We start from the raw sequence: 17,829 nt of genomic DNA, 5'->3' as shown, positions 1-17,829 counted from the left end.
AACAGACAAGAAGACCCTTCAAGGCGTGAAGACACAAACATCTAGACGATCTTTGGCATATTTTGTTCTCAAACTCTTCTTTAAAAAAAAAAGTATGACATTCATTTGTGTGTCTGTCTGTCTGTCTGTCTGTCCCACGGTGTGTGTGGCCTGTGGAGGTCAGAGGACACATGTAGGAGTTGGGCCTGTTCCTCCACCGTGCGGGTCCCAGGGATCAAACTCAGGACACTACATGCTCGGAGGCAAGCGTCTTTATCCACAGAGCCATCTCACCTGCCCTCAAACTCACATGTGACTTTTGTGTTTTTTCCAGAGCAAGGGCGAAAGCATCTGGCCCCTACCCCTACCCGGACACCTGCAGTGTTAGGAAAAATAAACATCAACAGCATCCCTTGGAGTCATGGCCAACCACTACAGGCCCCAGAAAGCTCTGTTTCATCAGCCGGACTTCTGTTATGATGCAGACGCCAAGGAAATCCTGTAAAGCCAACAGCTTAGCAAATCCGGGCTTCGTGAGGGAGCTGAGCCCAGGCCATTAGGTCTGTTTGCTACTGTAGCTCAGCATGGAATGACTCACAGGCACTGAACTGAATGGGTCAGAACAGGGAAACAGAGACCACTGACTGTCCATCTACAGCAAAGTCTTCCGCACAGAGCCTCGGGACGTTGTGGGGAGGAAGGAGCCCATGTGGTCCTATCCCCAGAAGACGTGGGGGACACAAATGACTTCCGAGAAGAACTGTCACTGTTCTGTGGTATTGGAGTCCAACTATGAGAAGGACCTGCTAGGCATGCTCCAGAAGAAATAAGTGGGTAAAAACGGGATTAAAAACAAAAATGAGCAGGTGTACAAAAAAAATAAATAAATAAAAAAAATAAAGAGCTGACTTCTGAAAGGAAAATCTGGGGACTCATCCTAAATCCAAGAGAAGTCAGTGTGCCAAAAACTAAATACTACGTGTTTGTCATAAGCCTTAAAAGCACTCTTTGTCTACAAACATCCCTCGCCTACAAAAACACGTCTTTTTAAACATACCCTTCTTTAACGAGAAGTGAAATCCGGAACCGAAAAGTTTTCTCTGGCCCCGTCGGAACTTTTCCTAGTCATTAAATCTGAAACTCCACATGCACGCCGGCTGTGGTGTGACTCACAAAGGACATCGCTTTGAACTACACCACCAGCACAGAGCTTTTCAAAATGTCCTGATTAATTCTCATTCGCTGGAACTCACGGACACCAGCTGCTCCCTCTGGTGGCCAAAGGCAGCTTTCATTTCCCCAGGATGTCCCCAAAATTAATTTCCAAACACAATGGACTGATGGGAGATAAAGAACCCTGCCTCCCACAGCCTTCAGAACAAAAAAAAAAGAAAAGAAGAAAAACCATGTTGATAACGCAGCGTGAGTCACCTGTCAAAGCAGAAGTCTCAGAGCATGCGTGTGCCCTTCAGAGCCTCCCAGGGGATACCATGCAGAGACGGTATGACCCATTTGCAAAGTTCCCTGTGCATATTGATTTATAATTTCTTACACAGCAGGAGGGCATCAACCCACCATCTAAAAATTATTGAAGCCGAGCAGTGGTGGCGCACACCTTTAATCCCAACAGAGGCAGAGGCAGGCAGATCTCTGTGAGTTTGAGGCCAGCCTGGTCTACAGAGTGAGATCCAGGACAGCCAGGGCTACACAGAGAAACCCTGTCTCAAAAAAAAAAAAAAAAAAAAAAAAAAAGAGGTGACAGGGAGAATATGCCAACAAACCTCCCGAGATAATCCATTTATTTAAAGAACAGCGAACGGGTTGAGCTATCTGCAGGAATTTCTTTCACTTGAGTCACCCAGATGGCCAAGTTTGCGCTACCCAGAGATGAGAACGCACGCTCACTTCCGTCAGCGCTCCCGTTAGGTTTCCTGAGTGAATGGGAGTTGCCTGGCAGCTGATAGTTCAGCTCTCCAATTACTCATTTCCATCTCTTCATTAAAGTTTCTATTTACAGTGTCTTCAGAAGACAGAAAAAAAAAAAACCCAAGCTAAAAAAGAAAACAATGAGGCGATAGAAAAATGAGCCTCTAAAGAGAAAACCCTTTTAGAAAGGTGGAGGGTGAAGGGACTATTTAAAGGTCTCTGCTCTCTTCTCTTCTGGAAACTCAGGGGACGGGTTTGTGTACTCAGATTCGCTGTGTTCATTCTGAACGCTCTCAACGGCTCAAACTTTTCTTCTAGGATGTGTGTGTGTGTGTGTGTGTGTGTGTGTGTGTGTGTGTGTGTGTGTATGTGTGTGTGTGTGTGTGTGACAGAGAGAGAGAGACAGAGAGAGACAGAGAGACAGAGAGAGACTGAATGATCTTGGTCTCTCAACAATGGAAAGCGTATCTGAAAAGCTATAAAAATACCAAATTCTTTTGGGACCATCCAAAGAAGGGGTTGGTAAACTTGTGGTAAAAAGTTACAATAAGCAGCCTTAGCTTTATAGACACACACTCTGAAAACCATTTGCTTTTGCCTCTGTAACATAAAGGTCACCATAAATGAAATGAGCATGGTTGTGTTCCAATAAATCTTTATGCAAACTGACATTTAAATTTTAGAAAATTACATGTCACAAAATACTTTTTTTCCTTTCCTTTCCTTTTCTTTCTCTTTCTTTCTTTCTTTTTATTTATTTATTTATTTTTTTGTCTAATCATTTAAGAACATAAAAGTCAGTTTAAGCACAAAACTACACAGAGAAACCCTGTCTCGAAAAATCAAAGAAAAAAAAAAAAAAGTCAGTTTAAGAGATGGCTCAGAGGTTAGGAGCACTGACTGCTCTTCCAGAGGTCCTGAGTTTAATTCCCAGCAACCACATGGTGGCTCACAACCACCTGTAGTGAGATCTGGTGCCCTCTTCTGGCCTGCAGGCAGAACACTGTATACATAATAAATGGATGGATGGATGGATGGATGGATGGATGGATGGATGGATGGATGGATGGTCTGGCATGCAGGCAGAACACTCTATACATTATGGATGGATGGATGGATGGATGGTCTGTCATGCAGGCAGAACACTCTATACATTATGGATGGATGGATAGATAGATAGATAGATAGATAGATAGATAGATAGATATAGATAGATAAAATAGGAAGGAGACCAGATCTGTCCCCTAGGCTGGTTTGCTCGCTTGTAGTCTTTATAAAAAGCAGTAGATATTATTAGTTGAGGCCTTCAAAAGGAGCAGAACAAGCAAGCTGGAGTGATCTACATAATCATAATCATGGAGGAGCTGAAGACTCCATATGACCTGCCTGCCTTTCTCACTCCCTCTCTGTCCCTACCCTTTACTCTGGCAACCTCTGCCTCTCAAACGCGCCTCGAGTCGGTGGTTCCAGCCACCTGCAGGGCCACTGGGCTCTGAGTGAGAGGTCGGTCATACCTGCTCCTTGATCTCTTGGAGCTTCCGGCTCTGCTCTCGAATGTCGTGGAGAAGCTGCAGCGCTTTGTCATCCTCCTGGGATACCTCCATCCGTGCTTGCTCCAAACTTCGCTTTAGACTCTGCGGAAAGCAAAGGTTTTAATAGGGATGCCCGCGGATCCTGTTACAGTGGAAGAGGTTCGTTAGGACAGGAGCCAGCTGCTTCCAAGACACCAGGATGGTCTCGGGCGACAGACCAGAGTTGACAACTCGAAGCGGTTGTTGATTCCATGTTTCACCCTGTAAAGGCCACTTGCTGGAAGAAACGTCATCGAAAGCTCACCACCTTACGGGCTGAGCCTGAAACTCGACCAGCTAAACCGCCTGGTGGCGGCGTCTACCTATGCTGGCTGGTACTTACTTGTATGTTCAGGACTGAAAACCAGTAAGATCCTGTGTCTGTCACAACCTCCACCTCCATGGCTATCTAGTGTATTCTAGACTAGGAGAAGCTCTTCCGGACTCTCAAGGCCACACATCTGTCTATCCAGCTGTCGTTTCAGAGTCCAGTGGACTACCTAGCTCCTGACTGGCCTGCCTAGCATCCCATCAGTTTCCCTCCACACTTCAGTGGCACTGATAGAGACATCTGAAAGCCACACAGCTGAATAACTTCACCCACCACTGAAAGGCAGCCAAGTCTGGAACACAAACATAGCAGTTATTCTTAATCAGCCACAGTCTATAGATTTCCTCTCCCTTGTGAGGAAAATTAAAAAAAAATAACAACTTTATAAATGTGTGGTTCAACCTCTTAAGATTGTTTAGTTGGGCACATTAGAAAAACACCTGAATGAAAAAAATTCCACAAGACAATGAAGAAGACAATCTACTCTTGTGAAGGAAAGAAAAAAAAATGGAGTCGTATGAGAAATAATGACAGAGGGTCTGAATCTCAAAGGCTGAATTTCCTCGGCACTACAATGCTGCTAAGGGAATGAAAAATTGATTTCAGACAGATTCGAATTATGTTTTCTGGTACAGATTTGGGAGTCTGGTCCTCAAGGCTGATCATGCCAGACAAAGCGTAGACCAGAGAGGGTGGGACAGGAGATGTCAGGACCCTCTGCAGAAGGTCACCTTGGGTGACAGGTGACTCCCATCTCCAGGATCTGTGATTAATGCCCAGCAGCCCTCCTGGGCTTTCTGTTGAAAAGCAGTTCCTTTCTAGGGGCCTCACACCTAGCTCATGCTACTCTGCCAACCACAGATCTTGCTTTTTTTCCCTCTCTCTCTCTCTCTCTCTCTCTCTGTCTCTCTCTCTCTCTCTCTCTCTCTACTCTCTGCCATTGGCTGTGATGTGCCTCATGGAGCTGTCATGGAACAGGATGAGACACACAGGACAGGAAGTGCCGCCTCCGAGGGAAGGGGGCTTCGGGGGGGAAGGCTCACACTGCATTCTGTGATGTAGGTGGCAAGGTCCTGCTCCAGGAGAGATCTCTGAGTCTCAGAGGCCTTCAGTTCCACCTCCTTCTGACTAAGCACAGCCTCCACCTCTGACACTCTCCGATGTAACCGGGTCATTTCCTGCTCCATCTGAAATAAACACACGGGACGGGTTAAAAAAACGGCCCGGCGGGAGGGGGGAGGTTCCGTGGGAGCAAGTGCAGGGCAAGCAGGCCCCTAGGCCACCTGGTGGTCTGGGGTGGGGGCGGGGGAGGGGGGGTTACCGCTAATTCACCAAGAGCTGGGATGGAAATACCATTGCTTCTTCGCCCAGGAGCATACAGTTCTTCAAAAAGACAGTCACCAAACGCTAGGTCACTCCTGTCATCCAAGTCCCGCTTCGAGAGATCACTTCTCTAACCCCCTTAGCAAAGCCACCGTCATCCTTTGTCACCTGTTTGCCTTGCTTTTTTTGTTTTGTTTTGTTTTTTGGGTATTGGTTTGGCTTATACAGACGTCACTTTAATTTTATCCATCGTGATCCCCCCCATCTCCTTGCAAAGATCTAGAGGACAGATCCAGGACAAGGCCGAGAGATAATTATTCCTCTGCACTCTTAGGAGTCCCACACAAGCAGTGGTGTTGTGTGTGTTTTTTTTTTTTTTTTATTAAGTTCTCAGAGAGTTGCCTCTGGGCAGGAACAGTGAGTATTAAGAGACGTGGAGCATAATCAACACAGTGGCCGCAGTGACATAGGCAGGAGTTTTAAAAGACTAGGAAGAGAGACGCTGCCTCACTCCAAGCAGATGGGATGCATCTCAGCCACAGGTGAGGACCCAGGCCACCTGCCGGAAGAAGCAGACATCGGGCTGGGTCATGCTGAGACACGGGCCGGGCCGGGCCGTTTTAAATCCAGGGCCTCCTCTGGTTAAAGATTTAAAGGATTTATGGCAAAGTCTAGGCCCGAATTCATCTCCCTCTGAGCTGCTGGAGGCGCGACTTCGGCGAGGGGGGGGGCGGCACCTCGCTCTCTACGGATCAGGAGGCTCAGTGCCGGCGGCGGCGGCAGCAGCAGCGGCCCCCGACGGATCCCTTGGTATATACTGACGGGAGGATCCTGGAGCAAGGACGGAGGCCGGCTGCGGAGATAAATACCTTGTGACACTTGTCCTGAGAGTCTTGCAGCTCTTTGCTTTTGATGAGAAGTTTCTTTTCCATGGAGCTAGTCTTGGCAGGGGAGTCCAGACCCGACACAACTGACCTAAATATAAAAATAATAATTAAAAAGAGAGAGAGAGAGAGAAAAGTCAAGCGGTGTGCATGTCAGCCTGGGAGCTGTGTTTGGACACTGCGGCAGGAAAGGCAGACCCGCCCGCGTTCTGCAGCGAGGCTGGCTCAAGCATCTTCTGGCGGCATTAAAACCACGGGGCAAAGAGGCAGAAGGCAGGCTGTGGCGGGTAAACTTGGTGCAGATGCAAGGGAACCCAGGACCAAAACTGGCTTCTTGGAGCCCCGATTTATACAGCCTTCCAGTGGAAGGATGAGAACAGAACCAATTCACACAAGAGAGTGTGAGCATTCATTGCACAGCCCTGGGCCTGGCCTGGCGGCTCCCTTCGCTGACACAGGCAACAGGTAATGGATCCAACAATCACTCCGCGCCCCCGGCACCCAGCGGAATGCACATGGCACACAGGGTCCCTGCTCCTCCCGAAGCTGATGCTCTACAGAGAGCAGACAGGACGCATCAGGAAGATTCAGAAACCCAAAGCTTATGGCTGAGAAAGACTTCTTGAGAGCAGAAACAGGGATGGGATCTGATGATACGGTGGAATAAGTGAGGCTGGGGACCTGTCTTAGTGGAGAGAGGAAGTGTGACCCGGGAGGACTTCTTTAGAGAGGGTGGCATTTGAGACCTGAAGGATGAGAAGGTTCTAGATACCCAAGGATCTGGGAGGAAGGAAGCTATGGGGTCAGGGGGTGACAGCCATGCTGACCCTGAGGCAGGACAGACAAGACTGAGTGACTTTAGCAACAACCCACTGTAAAGTTCTGTCTGTACCTCCCCCAAGCTAGCCAGTTCCATTCTGCCGTGTTTTCTGTAAACAGCTCATGCTTATGATGGTGAGCCACACGGCGCTCACACTCCCTTCCCCAAAGACGCTGATGTCCAATCCAGAAGCTTCCAAGACCTTACCACACGTGAACAGACTCGGCCCTTGTGATTAAGCTAATGGTCTTGAAATGCAGGGATTATCCTGGATTACCTGGAAAGGTCCAATAGCCTCAGAAAGGTCCTCATAAGATAGACGTGGAGGTGTGGGGTACAGAAAGGCAAACACGGAGGAGGGCGCAGGGCCAGAGAGGTGAATACACTGCAAGATATTGAGACTGAGGAGGGGTACCTCAGTGGCTGAAGTGCTTTGCTGTGCAAGGGTGAAGAACCGAGTTAGAATTCCCAGAGCCCACATGAAGCACCACCCATGTATGGACCACCCAGTATTCCAAGGCCGGGTAGGGGACAGAGACAAGAACCTCCCTGGAAGCTCCCAGGCTTGTGGAGCAGCAAAGGAAGAGACTGATCTCAAACCAGGTAGAGAGCAAGGACCAACAGGTTGTATCCTGTCTTCCACACAGGTGTGATAACACATGCACGCATGTATGTATGTATGTATGTATGTATATGCGCACGTACACACGCACTATACACAAACATAAAGATGGGGAACCACCCGCCACCAAGTCACAAATGGGGAGGGGGGGCACTCCAGGAGCTGGACAAGACAAGGAGGCTGATTCTCCTCAAAGCCCGTAGGCAGAGCACACCCTCATCTGGGCTGACTTCAGCCCAGAGAAACTCACGTGGGATTCTGACCCCAGAACTGCAAGATGATAAGTGCCTGTTCTTTTACGCCTCTGGGTCTGTGCCGACTTGTTACAGCATCGGCGTGAAACTCATCCGCTCTCTGAACTCTGGGACACACCTGGTGCTATCTGAATGCTAGACAGGTTTTAACTCAACTCTCTGGGGCAGACACAATTTACCATCCTCATGCTGCCCGTGAGAAAAGGGAAGCCCAGGGGGAGGAAAGACCCCGCTGGCTGATAAACAGTTTCTGGTAGTCTATAGGAAGTGAGGGACTGAACGGCTGGATGCACCTGATGCCATGCTCGGGAAACGTCACAAAAATCTGCACGGCAGGCTATGCAGGGAGCAGACTAGAAGAAACCCTCTCGCACCCACGGAGGTGTTCCGGGGTTAACTGCGGATGCAGAAGAGAACGAGGCCCCTGGCGGGGAGGCTAAACACCGGGTGAAGGACAAAGCCAAGGCCACCGCAAGCGAAGGTTCTTACGCAGGGAGGGACATGGCGGTGACCACTGCGGCCCCACAGTCCCATCTTTGTTGCCTTGGTAACAGGACTGCAGAAGCTGCTTACTGATGAGCACTCGGGGGTCTTCCCAGCAGGTGGAAGTTCTGTTTTTCTGTTGCCCCAGACTACTTTTCAGCCTAAAAGAGATCAGCCACCCCACCCCCCCCCCCCCCCCCGCCACAGCTGCCAACCCGGTGACAGAGAGGTGTGACAGCTCTCTCTACACTCGGTGGCAGGCAAGAAAAGCAACCAGAGCCAGGCCGCTCTGGGTGCAGTCTGACCCATCCCCTGAGGGCTGGGTGGCCTCCCTGAACCTCAGGTTCCTCACCTGTAAAATGGGGGCAATTCTCAAATCAGCTGGGAATCCTCGGGACAATTAAGCGAGACGTGCACGTGGAGCCCTAGGCACATCCCTGGCACCCTGAGGGCTTGACAAACGTCAACCATTACTATGGCTGTTGCCATTTTTATTACGGTCCCTGCCACTGTGCAAACAGCACATGCCTCACAGGCCTAAAACAGTCGCTTGAAATGGTAACACTCAGGGGGCTGAATGTGCTGTGTGCTGTTATTCACATCAAGACAAACAGTGATTATTCATAGAAATGGGCCACAAGGATTAAAACCCAGAAATAAATCTTTTTTTTTTTTAAACTCTTACATTGGGCTGGAAATTTTAACACTTCTCACAAGCCTACATTCTAGCCAAAATACACACAAGCACACACATGTGCACACGCATACATACGCCCACACATGCACGCGCCCTCCTCCTGCCTTCATAGGGATTGCTTGGGGTGGCCTTGAGTTTCCCTCATTGCCGACTGTACGTCGGTAGGCAGACTAGAGACAAGCCCCAGGCCACCTGAGGAGGCAGAGATGGTCCCTGGTCCTTTAGTAATCAAGGGTCACCCACATGTCACAAAGGGGCACACATGGCACACGTCAGGGATGACAACACAGGTCGCAGTTCTTGGCCCCTGAACATGAACCGGCGGCGGCGGCACCCTTTTAGAAAAACGACGCCATGGTGCTGGGGGATGTTCTGTATGTCAAGTTGCGCTGATTGGTCAATAAATAAAACACTGATTGGCCAGTGGCTAGGCAGGAAGTATAGGCGGGACTAACAGAGAGGAGAAAAGAAAGAACAGGAAGGCGGAAGGAGTCACTGCCAGCCGCCGCCAGGACAAGCAGCTTGTGAAGATGCTGGTAAGCCATGAGCCATGTGGCAAGGTATAGATTTATGGAAATCGATTAATTTAAGCTATAAGAACAGTTAGCAAGAAGCCTGCCACGGCCATACAGTTTGTAAGCAATATAAGTCTCTGTGTTTACTTGGTTGGGTCTGAGCGGCTGTGGGACTGACAGGTGACAGAGGTTTGTCCCGACTGTGGGCCAGGCAGGGAAACTCTAGGTGCAGCATGGGTTTTGTGACGGCAGAGGGGGACGTGTGTGGCTCATGAAGCTTGATGACACGTAGAGGGAGGGCTCCGGTGGAGCTTCGTGCTGAACATTCACTGGTGTGGGTACAAAACAGATTGCTTATTCACCGAAAAAGCAAGCAAGAAAGAAAAAGCGTTTCTAGGTCACTGGTTAATAGGGCCCAGGATCCAGGAGGCAAGTGCCCGGGGAGACAATGCGGCAGTCACCTCAAGTCCACTCGCTCACTCTGCTACTTCGATGCCTGACAAATGTTCACGTTTAAGAGTTCTAAGTACGGCAATTAAGAGCTCTTCAGAATAAATATGCTAAAGAAAACCTTTTTTTTTTTTTTTAAGGAATAAATAAAAATCACATCTAAAAAAAGCTCTGGTAGGAACGATGTGACTAAACTCGGCCCGTGGCCACAACTGCAGAAACTATGAGAGGGGATGGGGGGGGCGAGGGTCATCGAAGCTTTGGGCAACTTCCTGTACCCAGACGAACAGCAGCATCCCCTGGAGATGGCGTGCATGCGAGCGTGCGTGTAACCCAGGCTGGGGCGGGGCCCACCCAGACCAGTTCAACCTGGAGCAAGGACCTAGCGCTCATTTTCATCTAACTCCATAATGACTCGGAAGGCTGGTTGGGATGGGAAACCCGAGTGCTGATGAGAACCACGTGCTGTGGTGTCCAGTCGAGGCTTTCGGGCCTCCAGGATGGCCGGCCTCAGCGTCGGCTTCCGTGTGGCACTTTGGTCATTTGAAGATGGCACTTTGTGTCACTCTCTGAGTGGGAACTGGGTTCTGAGTTTAAGAACAGCATTCCATACCGTTTATAATGCCTTAGCTGTGGAGCAGGTGTGCTGTGTACGTGTGTGCACCGTGACGCACGTGTGGAGGGCAGGAGACAACTTTAGGGGACTGGCCCTTTCCTTCCCCCACATCGGTTCCGACAATCAAACCCAACTCCTCATTTGCCAGCTGAGCCATTCTACTGGCCCTGTTTTGTTTTTTTTTAAGACAGGGTCTCACTACGTAGCCTTAGGCGGGCCTCAAACTCATGATCCTATCTCAGCCTGCAAAGGGCGGGATTATAGGCACGGGCCATGATGACTAACTTTGTAAATTAATTTAAGAGTCTCCGCTGGTTTCTAGAGAGAAAAAAATATATACATCGAAGCCAGGTATAGCTCAAAACACTTACATGCTCTTTATCTTTCACACAACGAAGGCGATTCAGTTCACAGTACCAATGACGAGCCCCAACAGAAATTGTTTACAACGTTTTGTTTTTTTTTTTAAGTTTATGCGTGTAAGTGTTTTGCCTGAGGGAGTTTATGTCTACCAAGGACACGCAGAAGCATGAAGAAGCCAGCAGACAGGTCATCTGATCTTCTGGACCTGGAGTTAGAAGCGGTTCTAAGTACCATGTGGGTGTGCTGGGAACCAAACCTGGGTCCTCTGCAAAAGCAGGAAGTGCTCCTAAGCACGCAGCCATCTCTCCTCCGGCCCCCATCCGCATCTTTTGACGCAGCAGATCCACGTGCCCCACCAAACGTGACCTCAAGTGATTTTCTCTAGGACTGCCACTAACCATCCTTCTGACTTCCCAAGGAGCAGCGGACGGTGACTGACAATGGCATTTCCTGGAAGGAACCAAGCTCTCCTGAGAGCAACCAAACTATCACCTCACACAGCTTGGTTGTTCAAACATCAAGTCTAAGGTCTTCCCAAAACTCGAGCACGGCATTATTTAGAGGTTATATCACTGAAGGAAAGCCAAAACGAGGCCACTCCCCTACACAGGGCTCTTCATCAGAATTTCTGAGGCCTGTGGCCCGGAAGTGAGGAAATCAGACATACGTGCATTAAAACACTCAACATAAAATGAACGAGTAAATTTAGTTTTAAAAGAAGTTTAATCCTCTCTTACAGCCCAGTGGCTCTTCCCCAGAATACACTTGGTGATATTTAGAATGTTCTTTGATCTTAATGGCGGGGGTGGGGTGGAGGTGGAGGGTGCATTAAGGGAGAAGTAGGGGTGGGATGGGGGGGCGTGTTGAAGGTGTGGGACGTGTTGGGGACAGGGTGGGGGTCAAGGAGGGCTGGGGCAGGATGGGGTGAGAGGGTGTGTGTGTGTGTGTGTCTATACCATATAGGAGGGACCTGTAGGAGTTGCCCAGTCCACAGTGTCAACACTTAGAAACCCTAGCGTGGAAGCTGTAAGGTAGGAAAGCCACTATTCCACACCTCAGGGAGCATCTAGGAGGGAACATCATGAAACACCACTTATGAAACATGTTCTTGTGTGCAGGCACCTCGCAGACGACCTCACTGATCCCTGCAAACCTGTGAGATGAGTGTTCTATCCTCACAGCACAGGGGGTCATTTAGAGCTCATCTTACAGTCTCTACACACACTTAACCTGTTTGTGTGAGTGCCAGACAGTTAAAAGTGGAGGGAGGTCTACAATCAATGAGTTCAAATCTCAACTCAGCTTCTGCAGGGCTGGACAGCACTGGACGACCCGACAGATAGGGCCAAGGACGTTCAGAGGGGCAGAGTCACGGAGGAAAGAGAGGGGTGGGCCGTACGGGATAAGGTGACCTCTATCCACGAGTGGCTGCATCTGATGCTAAGCCTGAGCTCAAAACAGTCTAGGAACCCAAAAGCATCCACAAGCCATGTCGGTCCACAGCCACCCCCAGACACAGTTAAACCCACACACACAAAAGCAACTCTCTGCTTCCACTGCTCCATGGCTTGGGGGGCAGGGGACAATTAAATGAGAAACAGGAAAGATGTCGGAAGTCGAGGCCAGCTCGTGCTCTGGATGGGATGCAGCACAATGAAGATGCTAATAAAAGGACATGCAGCCTGCCCACGCGTTCCCTGCCTGCCCGCCCTGGCCACATCTTGGATGCACAGCAGTGGCCCCCATGGAGAGGAGCCGCTCCTCGGAGAAGCGGGTGCATGCAGCCACCCGCCCACACACAGCGGTGCGGCCTCTTCCAGCGCTGAGCCAAGTTTGGGTTTTCCTTTTTTTCCTCGGCTTCTATTTTCTAGAAAATTTTACTCTGAAATCAACATCTCTTCCTGTTATATACATCTGCTTTATAATTATAGAGGCCCAGAGAGTGGAGAGAGAGAGGGGACGGACAGTATAAGACAGAGCGAGAAAGTGGGGTTTGCCAGTACTTCTACAGCCTAGAGAACGTGTTTACTTAACATTTGACCCCAAAAACTGTTTTACATGGGACCTCCACATTTAAGAAAAATGATAAAATGAAGTTTTCCCAATCGCGTGCCTATAAATAATCCATATAACTTAGAAAAAAAATCTGTGAAAGCTATTAACAGAATACTTCATATCTAATGAGATTACGGTACTTCCACCCCACAAAGCAGAGCATGGATTAGGTCATATCTAACCTACAGGCCTAGAATCTTGTGTGAGTATCGAGCCATCCGTCTGCTTCCTTAGGAAGCAGACCCCTGCCTGAAAAACCCGTCACCCTAGCACAGACCACAGGTCACACATGCTTCAGAGACAGCCAAGGGTAGAGACTCAATGCTAAAACCAGAGTCATCGAAATTAGCTCAGCCGAGGGCCTCACCTTAATTGTGGCCAACAGCACTAAAAATATATGTAACTGCAAGCTGTAACGTGGTACAAGAGAATTTAAAAACCATCAGCATTCTGTTTCCAAAAATACACTGGCTTTTAAGATTGTACATTCTGAAATTTATGAACTAACTTTATAAGCCCATTTTAAAATACACAGTGGTGCCCATCACAAGCTCTTGGAAATGTGAAAAATGCCTCTCTCCTGAAGAGCTGCAGACTCTGGCCCGGCTGTGGGGTGATACACTCAACTAGATCGAGATAACCCACCCCACACCCTCCACCGCCACTGCCGCCGCCAATGGGTTCCAGATGAATGGAAACATTTGCTCTAGAATGATTAATAGGTAGCTCAAAAATCATTTATCAAAACTCTCACTACTCATTAAAATATAGCCAGACATGTGGTTTTTTAATACCGTTCCCAGCTCTGTGTGAGAGCCCCACTTTGAGGATTTTGTTGACATATTCTCACCATTTCTCTGAATGAAGACAACGGCCTAATTAATCCTCCCTGAATTCAACTCTCGCCCGCTCTGCTGTCTACCCTCCAAGAATGGTCAAAGAGATCCTTCATCAGATGAGCTTTACCATGCTCCTACTCAAAATCCTACCAAGCCTTCCTACTCAGTGTGATTCCACACTTTAAATCCAGGCTCTTGACCTCAACCAGGACCACGCTGTCCAAGGAGCTGGGAGCTCCAGCTTTCCAATGCTCTGACAGGCTTTCTGTTGGCTGGGTACTCACAGGAGTGTCGTCCTGGCTTCAAGGTCTGCCTCTTCCCCTCTACCAAGGAATAACTTATCCACTTGCCACCAAGAACCAACTCTCTGACATTGACAGATCAGACTCATGTAGGCAGGAATTTTTGCCTCCTCATATTCACTGCTGAATCCTCAGTGCAGCCTAAAAAGGACAGGGCACACAGTAGGCTAGCAGGACTGTTGAGTGAATGATCAAATGAAGGATGTTGACCTGTACCACCAGGACATGAGCCTTGTGAAGAGAGCGACTGCCATACCCAGTCTCTAGAACAGAGCTCAGTACCTCACAGAACCTGTGTAGACTTGTAGGGCAGCTCACGGGTGGCCAGAAGTGTCACCTCAGGTGACTCAACCTTCTCCAACAGACCCCTGGTGCTCATGTCAGGGAGGCCGTCCTGAAGCGTCTAAATTGGCCATGCCACTTTGGTCCCCATTTGGGTCTGACTTCTATAGAACCCCTGCCAACATATGACCCTGTCCCTTGTGTATGGTGGCTTTCTGAAGACAGGGATGCCATCTGTCCGGCTCACGTGTATGCCCATGAGGTCTAGAACTATGGATCCATTAGGTTAGTGACTGAATGAACGAATGAACGGCGTGTGGGCATCAGGCAGTACAGTATACAGATCATCATAGATAAAGGGATCCAAAATGAGGCTCTCTGTGCAGGGTCAAGGCTGTACAGAGAGGTTGCGAGACCCCACATCAGAGGTGACATGCTTGGTCCTAAGGCAGCAGCATCACCATGACACACACCCATCTGGGGGACACTCAAGTGCCCAAGGGGAGGAGGAAACAGATGACATCTTTGTTGGAGACAGAGCACAAGGCGCAGGGCCCACCGTAACTAGATCTTGACAAGAGTGTTTTATGGGAAATTCAGGCTTCACTGATGTACCACAGACTCTGCGAAGAGTCCAAAACTGGATGCAGACACTAGGGCCTCCATCGGGCACCCCCACACGCAACTGAATTCTCTCAACGGACAGAAACCAGTGAAATGTCTTTATAAAGTGGAAGCGGGGAGGGGAGGGGAGCCGGAAGCGCCGCGGCTCCGTCCGCACACCTCGACAACAAGAGCCAACATAAAATGAACACCTGCCCTGCTGCGGGTGCGGGCGCTGAGCCTGCCACCCGGCTCCGCAGGAAACCTATCAGACAGACAGTCACAACCCCACGCGAGAGATGAGCAAATGGGATCTGAAAGAAGTTAAATGCCCCGTTCACAAAACTGGGTAGGAAGGGGTGGATCCTGGGTAGGAACCCCGGCCTGTCCGGTTCTCAAGCCTGGGCTTTTCCCAGGGGTGCTGTAGTCAGTCCCCTCCCCAACAAAGACCGCTTTTATGAGCGCTAAAGCTAAGAGGTGAGCTATGTAAGCCTCGGAGGGGAACCCAGGCTTGGTCGTCTCCAGCTCTAGTATCGAGACATGGTGGAGACAACTGAGCTATGAGATAGTGCCTACTAACACTTAGCCTGGGTGGAGGACACCCCCAAAAGCTGTCCCTTCACCCTGTTTAGACAGATGTGTCATTCTCACAGGAACTGGCAAAGCTGTGACCATTAGAGGTTCAAGTACAGAGGTCTGGCGGTCACCAGACACGGGCCGGGTCTTAGAGCTGTCTCGGCCTTCAGAGGGACATCCTTGAGTCTCGGTGTGTAGCCGTGTACCATGGCGGGGCTGCGGGACAGTGTATGGAAAGTCCTTAGAGTAAAGAGTTCTAGGCCCATGGGAAGCGCTCTGCAGATGCTGTATACTCTGTGCAGAAGGAACTGGTGGTACAACCCTGACCACTTTAGTCTAATTCAATCTGACAGAAGTGTGACCTGCCAGGGGCAAAGCACTGCTTGTGGCAAAAGGAAGACAGGGCCCTGTCCTCAGGGAGCCCTGGGCCATTTGGCCAGACACAGGGGACAAGAGGAGGTAGGACTGGGAACACAAGCTAGGGTCTTGGCACACTGAGCTTGAATGTCAAGTTCAGGAGAGGCCATTAATTCTGTGCACACCAAGATGCTGCTGAAGGTCCCCACAGGAGAATGACATCATCTAGCCTGGGCTTTGGAGGAATTCCACTCTCCGTGGAGAATGGATGGCAGCCAGGAAACCCAGAGGCAGAGGGCTTGTTTGGGATGCTGCTGCAGCAGTCTGAGCAAACGTCTATCGGGTTGATGTTGAGGACAGAGCAATGGGCACAGATGTGAGCGGCCTCAGAGGAGCAACTTAGAGGCCTTGCCAATAAAGGGAGGGGCAAGAGGCAGAGGCGTGCTTCAGGTGACACCACTTTCTTGCCCAGAAGGGTAGGGGAAGTGGTTTCTAGGCTGAGGAAGAGCAGGAGAGGGGAGAGAGGGGAGGAAATAGGAGGTAAAGTCAAGAACTGAATGGGATTGCTCACGGGACAGTGGGTGGTATGCACGTTCCAAGGAGCCTAAACAAAATAATGAAGGAGTAGTCAGAGGTGGGGGTAAATCAAGTGTCTGAGATGCAGAGGACGAAGCAGAAAGCTGTCCAGGGACGGGATGATTAACAGCGTCCAGTGGCTTGCTTGGTTGGTTGAGGGTAGTCGATAGCTTTTGAGATGGTCCTTGAACTCTGGGGGTGGAGGAAAAAAGAGGAGCTGAGCATGTATGACTCTTTCGGGAGGCCCATCGGAGAGAGGCCAGGAGACAAAAGGCAAAGGGAGAGAAGAGAGACCCAAGAGGAATTTGCTCGGCCAGGCTTGGGAACACAAAGCACACTTCGTCAGACTACCTTCTTAAGGAACCCAAGACAACCACACAGAGGAGCCGGTGGGGGCCACCAAAGCACACACTCGCCAGACCTTCTAGAGCCGGATCTTAAGGACTGGGATGGGACTACGTGGATCTGAGTTCCTAAAGGTGTCTTTAAGACGAATGAGAAGGCAGGGTGAGACGAGCCGGAGGACAAGGTGTGCTTGACTAGAGGGAAGAGGAACTGAAGGAGCAAGAAGAGAAAACCCAAGACAATCAATCCCCAGAGGCGAGAAACCAGCTCAAGATCCAGTGAACAGTGGGAGACAAAGAGCCCCAGGCACTGGAGGGCAGTTACCATGAAGTCAAGGGAATATAGCATTGGGTGCCTTTAGGAATTGTAAGAGGAGGCTGCCATTGCTGTTGTTGACCATATTAAAAAAAACAAAAAACAAAAAAAACAAATCACAGATGAGATTCCTTGCAACAGGGATGTGGGTAGAAAGCTCAATGCCAAGGAGCTTTTGGCTGGATGCAGAAGGAAAACAATTTCTTCTTTTCTCTCTCTCTCTCTCTCTCTCTCTCTCTCTCTCTCTCTCTCTCTCTCTCTCTCTCTCTCCCCCATGTGTCTGTCTCTCTCTGTTTCCACCTCTCTCGTCTGTGTCCCTTTCTCTTTCTGTCTGTCTCCCCCTGTCTCTCCCTGTCTCTCTGTCTCTCCCTGCCTCTCTGTCTCTCTGTGTGTTCAGTGTCTGAGCGTTGGTTTGTGCATGCACGCCACAACATGTATATGGAGGTCGGATGACAGCTATGGTGTTGGTCCTCACCTTCTGTCATCCGCTCGGAGAGTCTACAGAGACTCTCCGTCTCAGCCTCCCCTCTCGGCAGCACTGTGATTAGACACTATGCTTCCTTTCATTCTGGGGGAAACAGTTTTTCAAAGAAGAGTCCCCCTATTCCTACTGGTAAGACTCATGGGAGAATCCTCCCTCCATCCCCTCTCTGGAGTAAGTCACAGGAGGTGAGACGGGAGGCGCCTGGAAATACAAAGGAAACTCTGAAGACGCTCAATCACAGAGTCACCATCTGCAGCCATG

At 49.7% G+C, this 17,829-nt stretch overlaps 1 protein-coding gene across 10 annotated transcripts in view; it reads right to left on the bottom strand.

The window, feature by feature from the left end:
* The window catches only part of Cit (citron rho-interacting serine/threonine kinase), a 182,609-nt gene that overhangs the window by 83,156 nt on the left and 81,624 nt on the right, over positions 1-17,829 (bottom strand). For 8 of the 10 annotated variants that reach the window (XM_037198628.1, XM_037198629.1, XM_037198631.1 and 5 more), the window contains exons 11-13: positions 6,000-6,105; positions 4,851-4,994; positions 3,420-3,539 (exon numbers count right to left, since the gene is read on the bottom strand). In XM_037198628.1, coding sequence (XP_037054523.1) covers positions 3,420-3,539; positions 4,851-4,994; positions 6,000-6,105 — 370 coding nt within the window. Of the gene's footprint in view, positions 1-3,419; positions 3,540-4,850; positions 4,995-5,160; positions 5,893-5,999; positions 6,106-17,829 lie in introns of those variants that run through there. The other 2 variants (XM_037198634.1, XM_028856573.2) reach the window with 1 other exon arrangement.

This window comes from Peromyscus leucopus, chromosome 23 (genome assembly GCF_004664715.2).
Source record: "Peromyscus leucopus breed LL Stock chromosome 23, UCI_PerLeu_2.1, whole genome shotgun sequence".
NCBI classification, from domain to species: Eukaryota; Metazoa; Chordata; class Mammalia; order Rodentia; family Cricetidae; genus Peromyscus; species Peromyscus leucopus.
The sequence above is the reverse complement of the archived record's forward strand: the minus strand, read 5'-3'. Positions and strand labels throughout refer to the sequence as shown.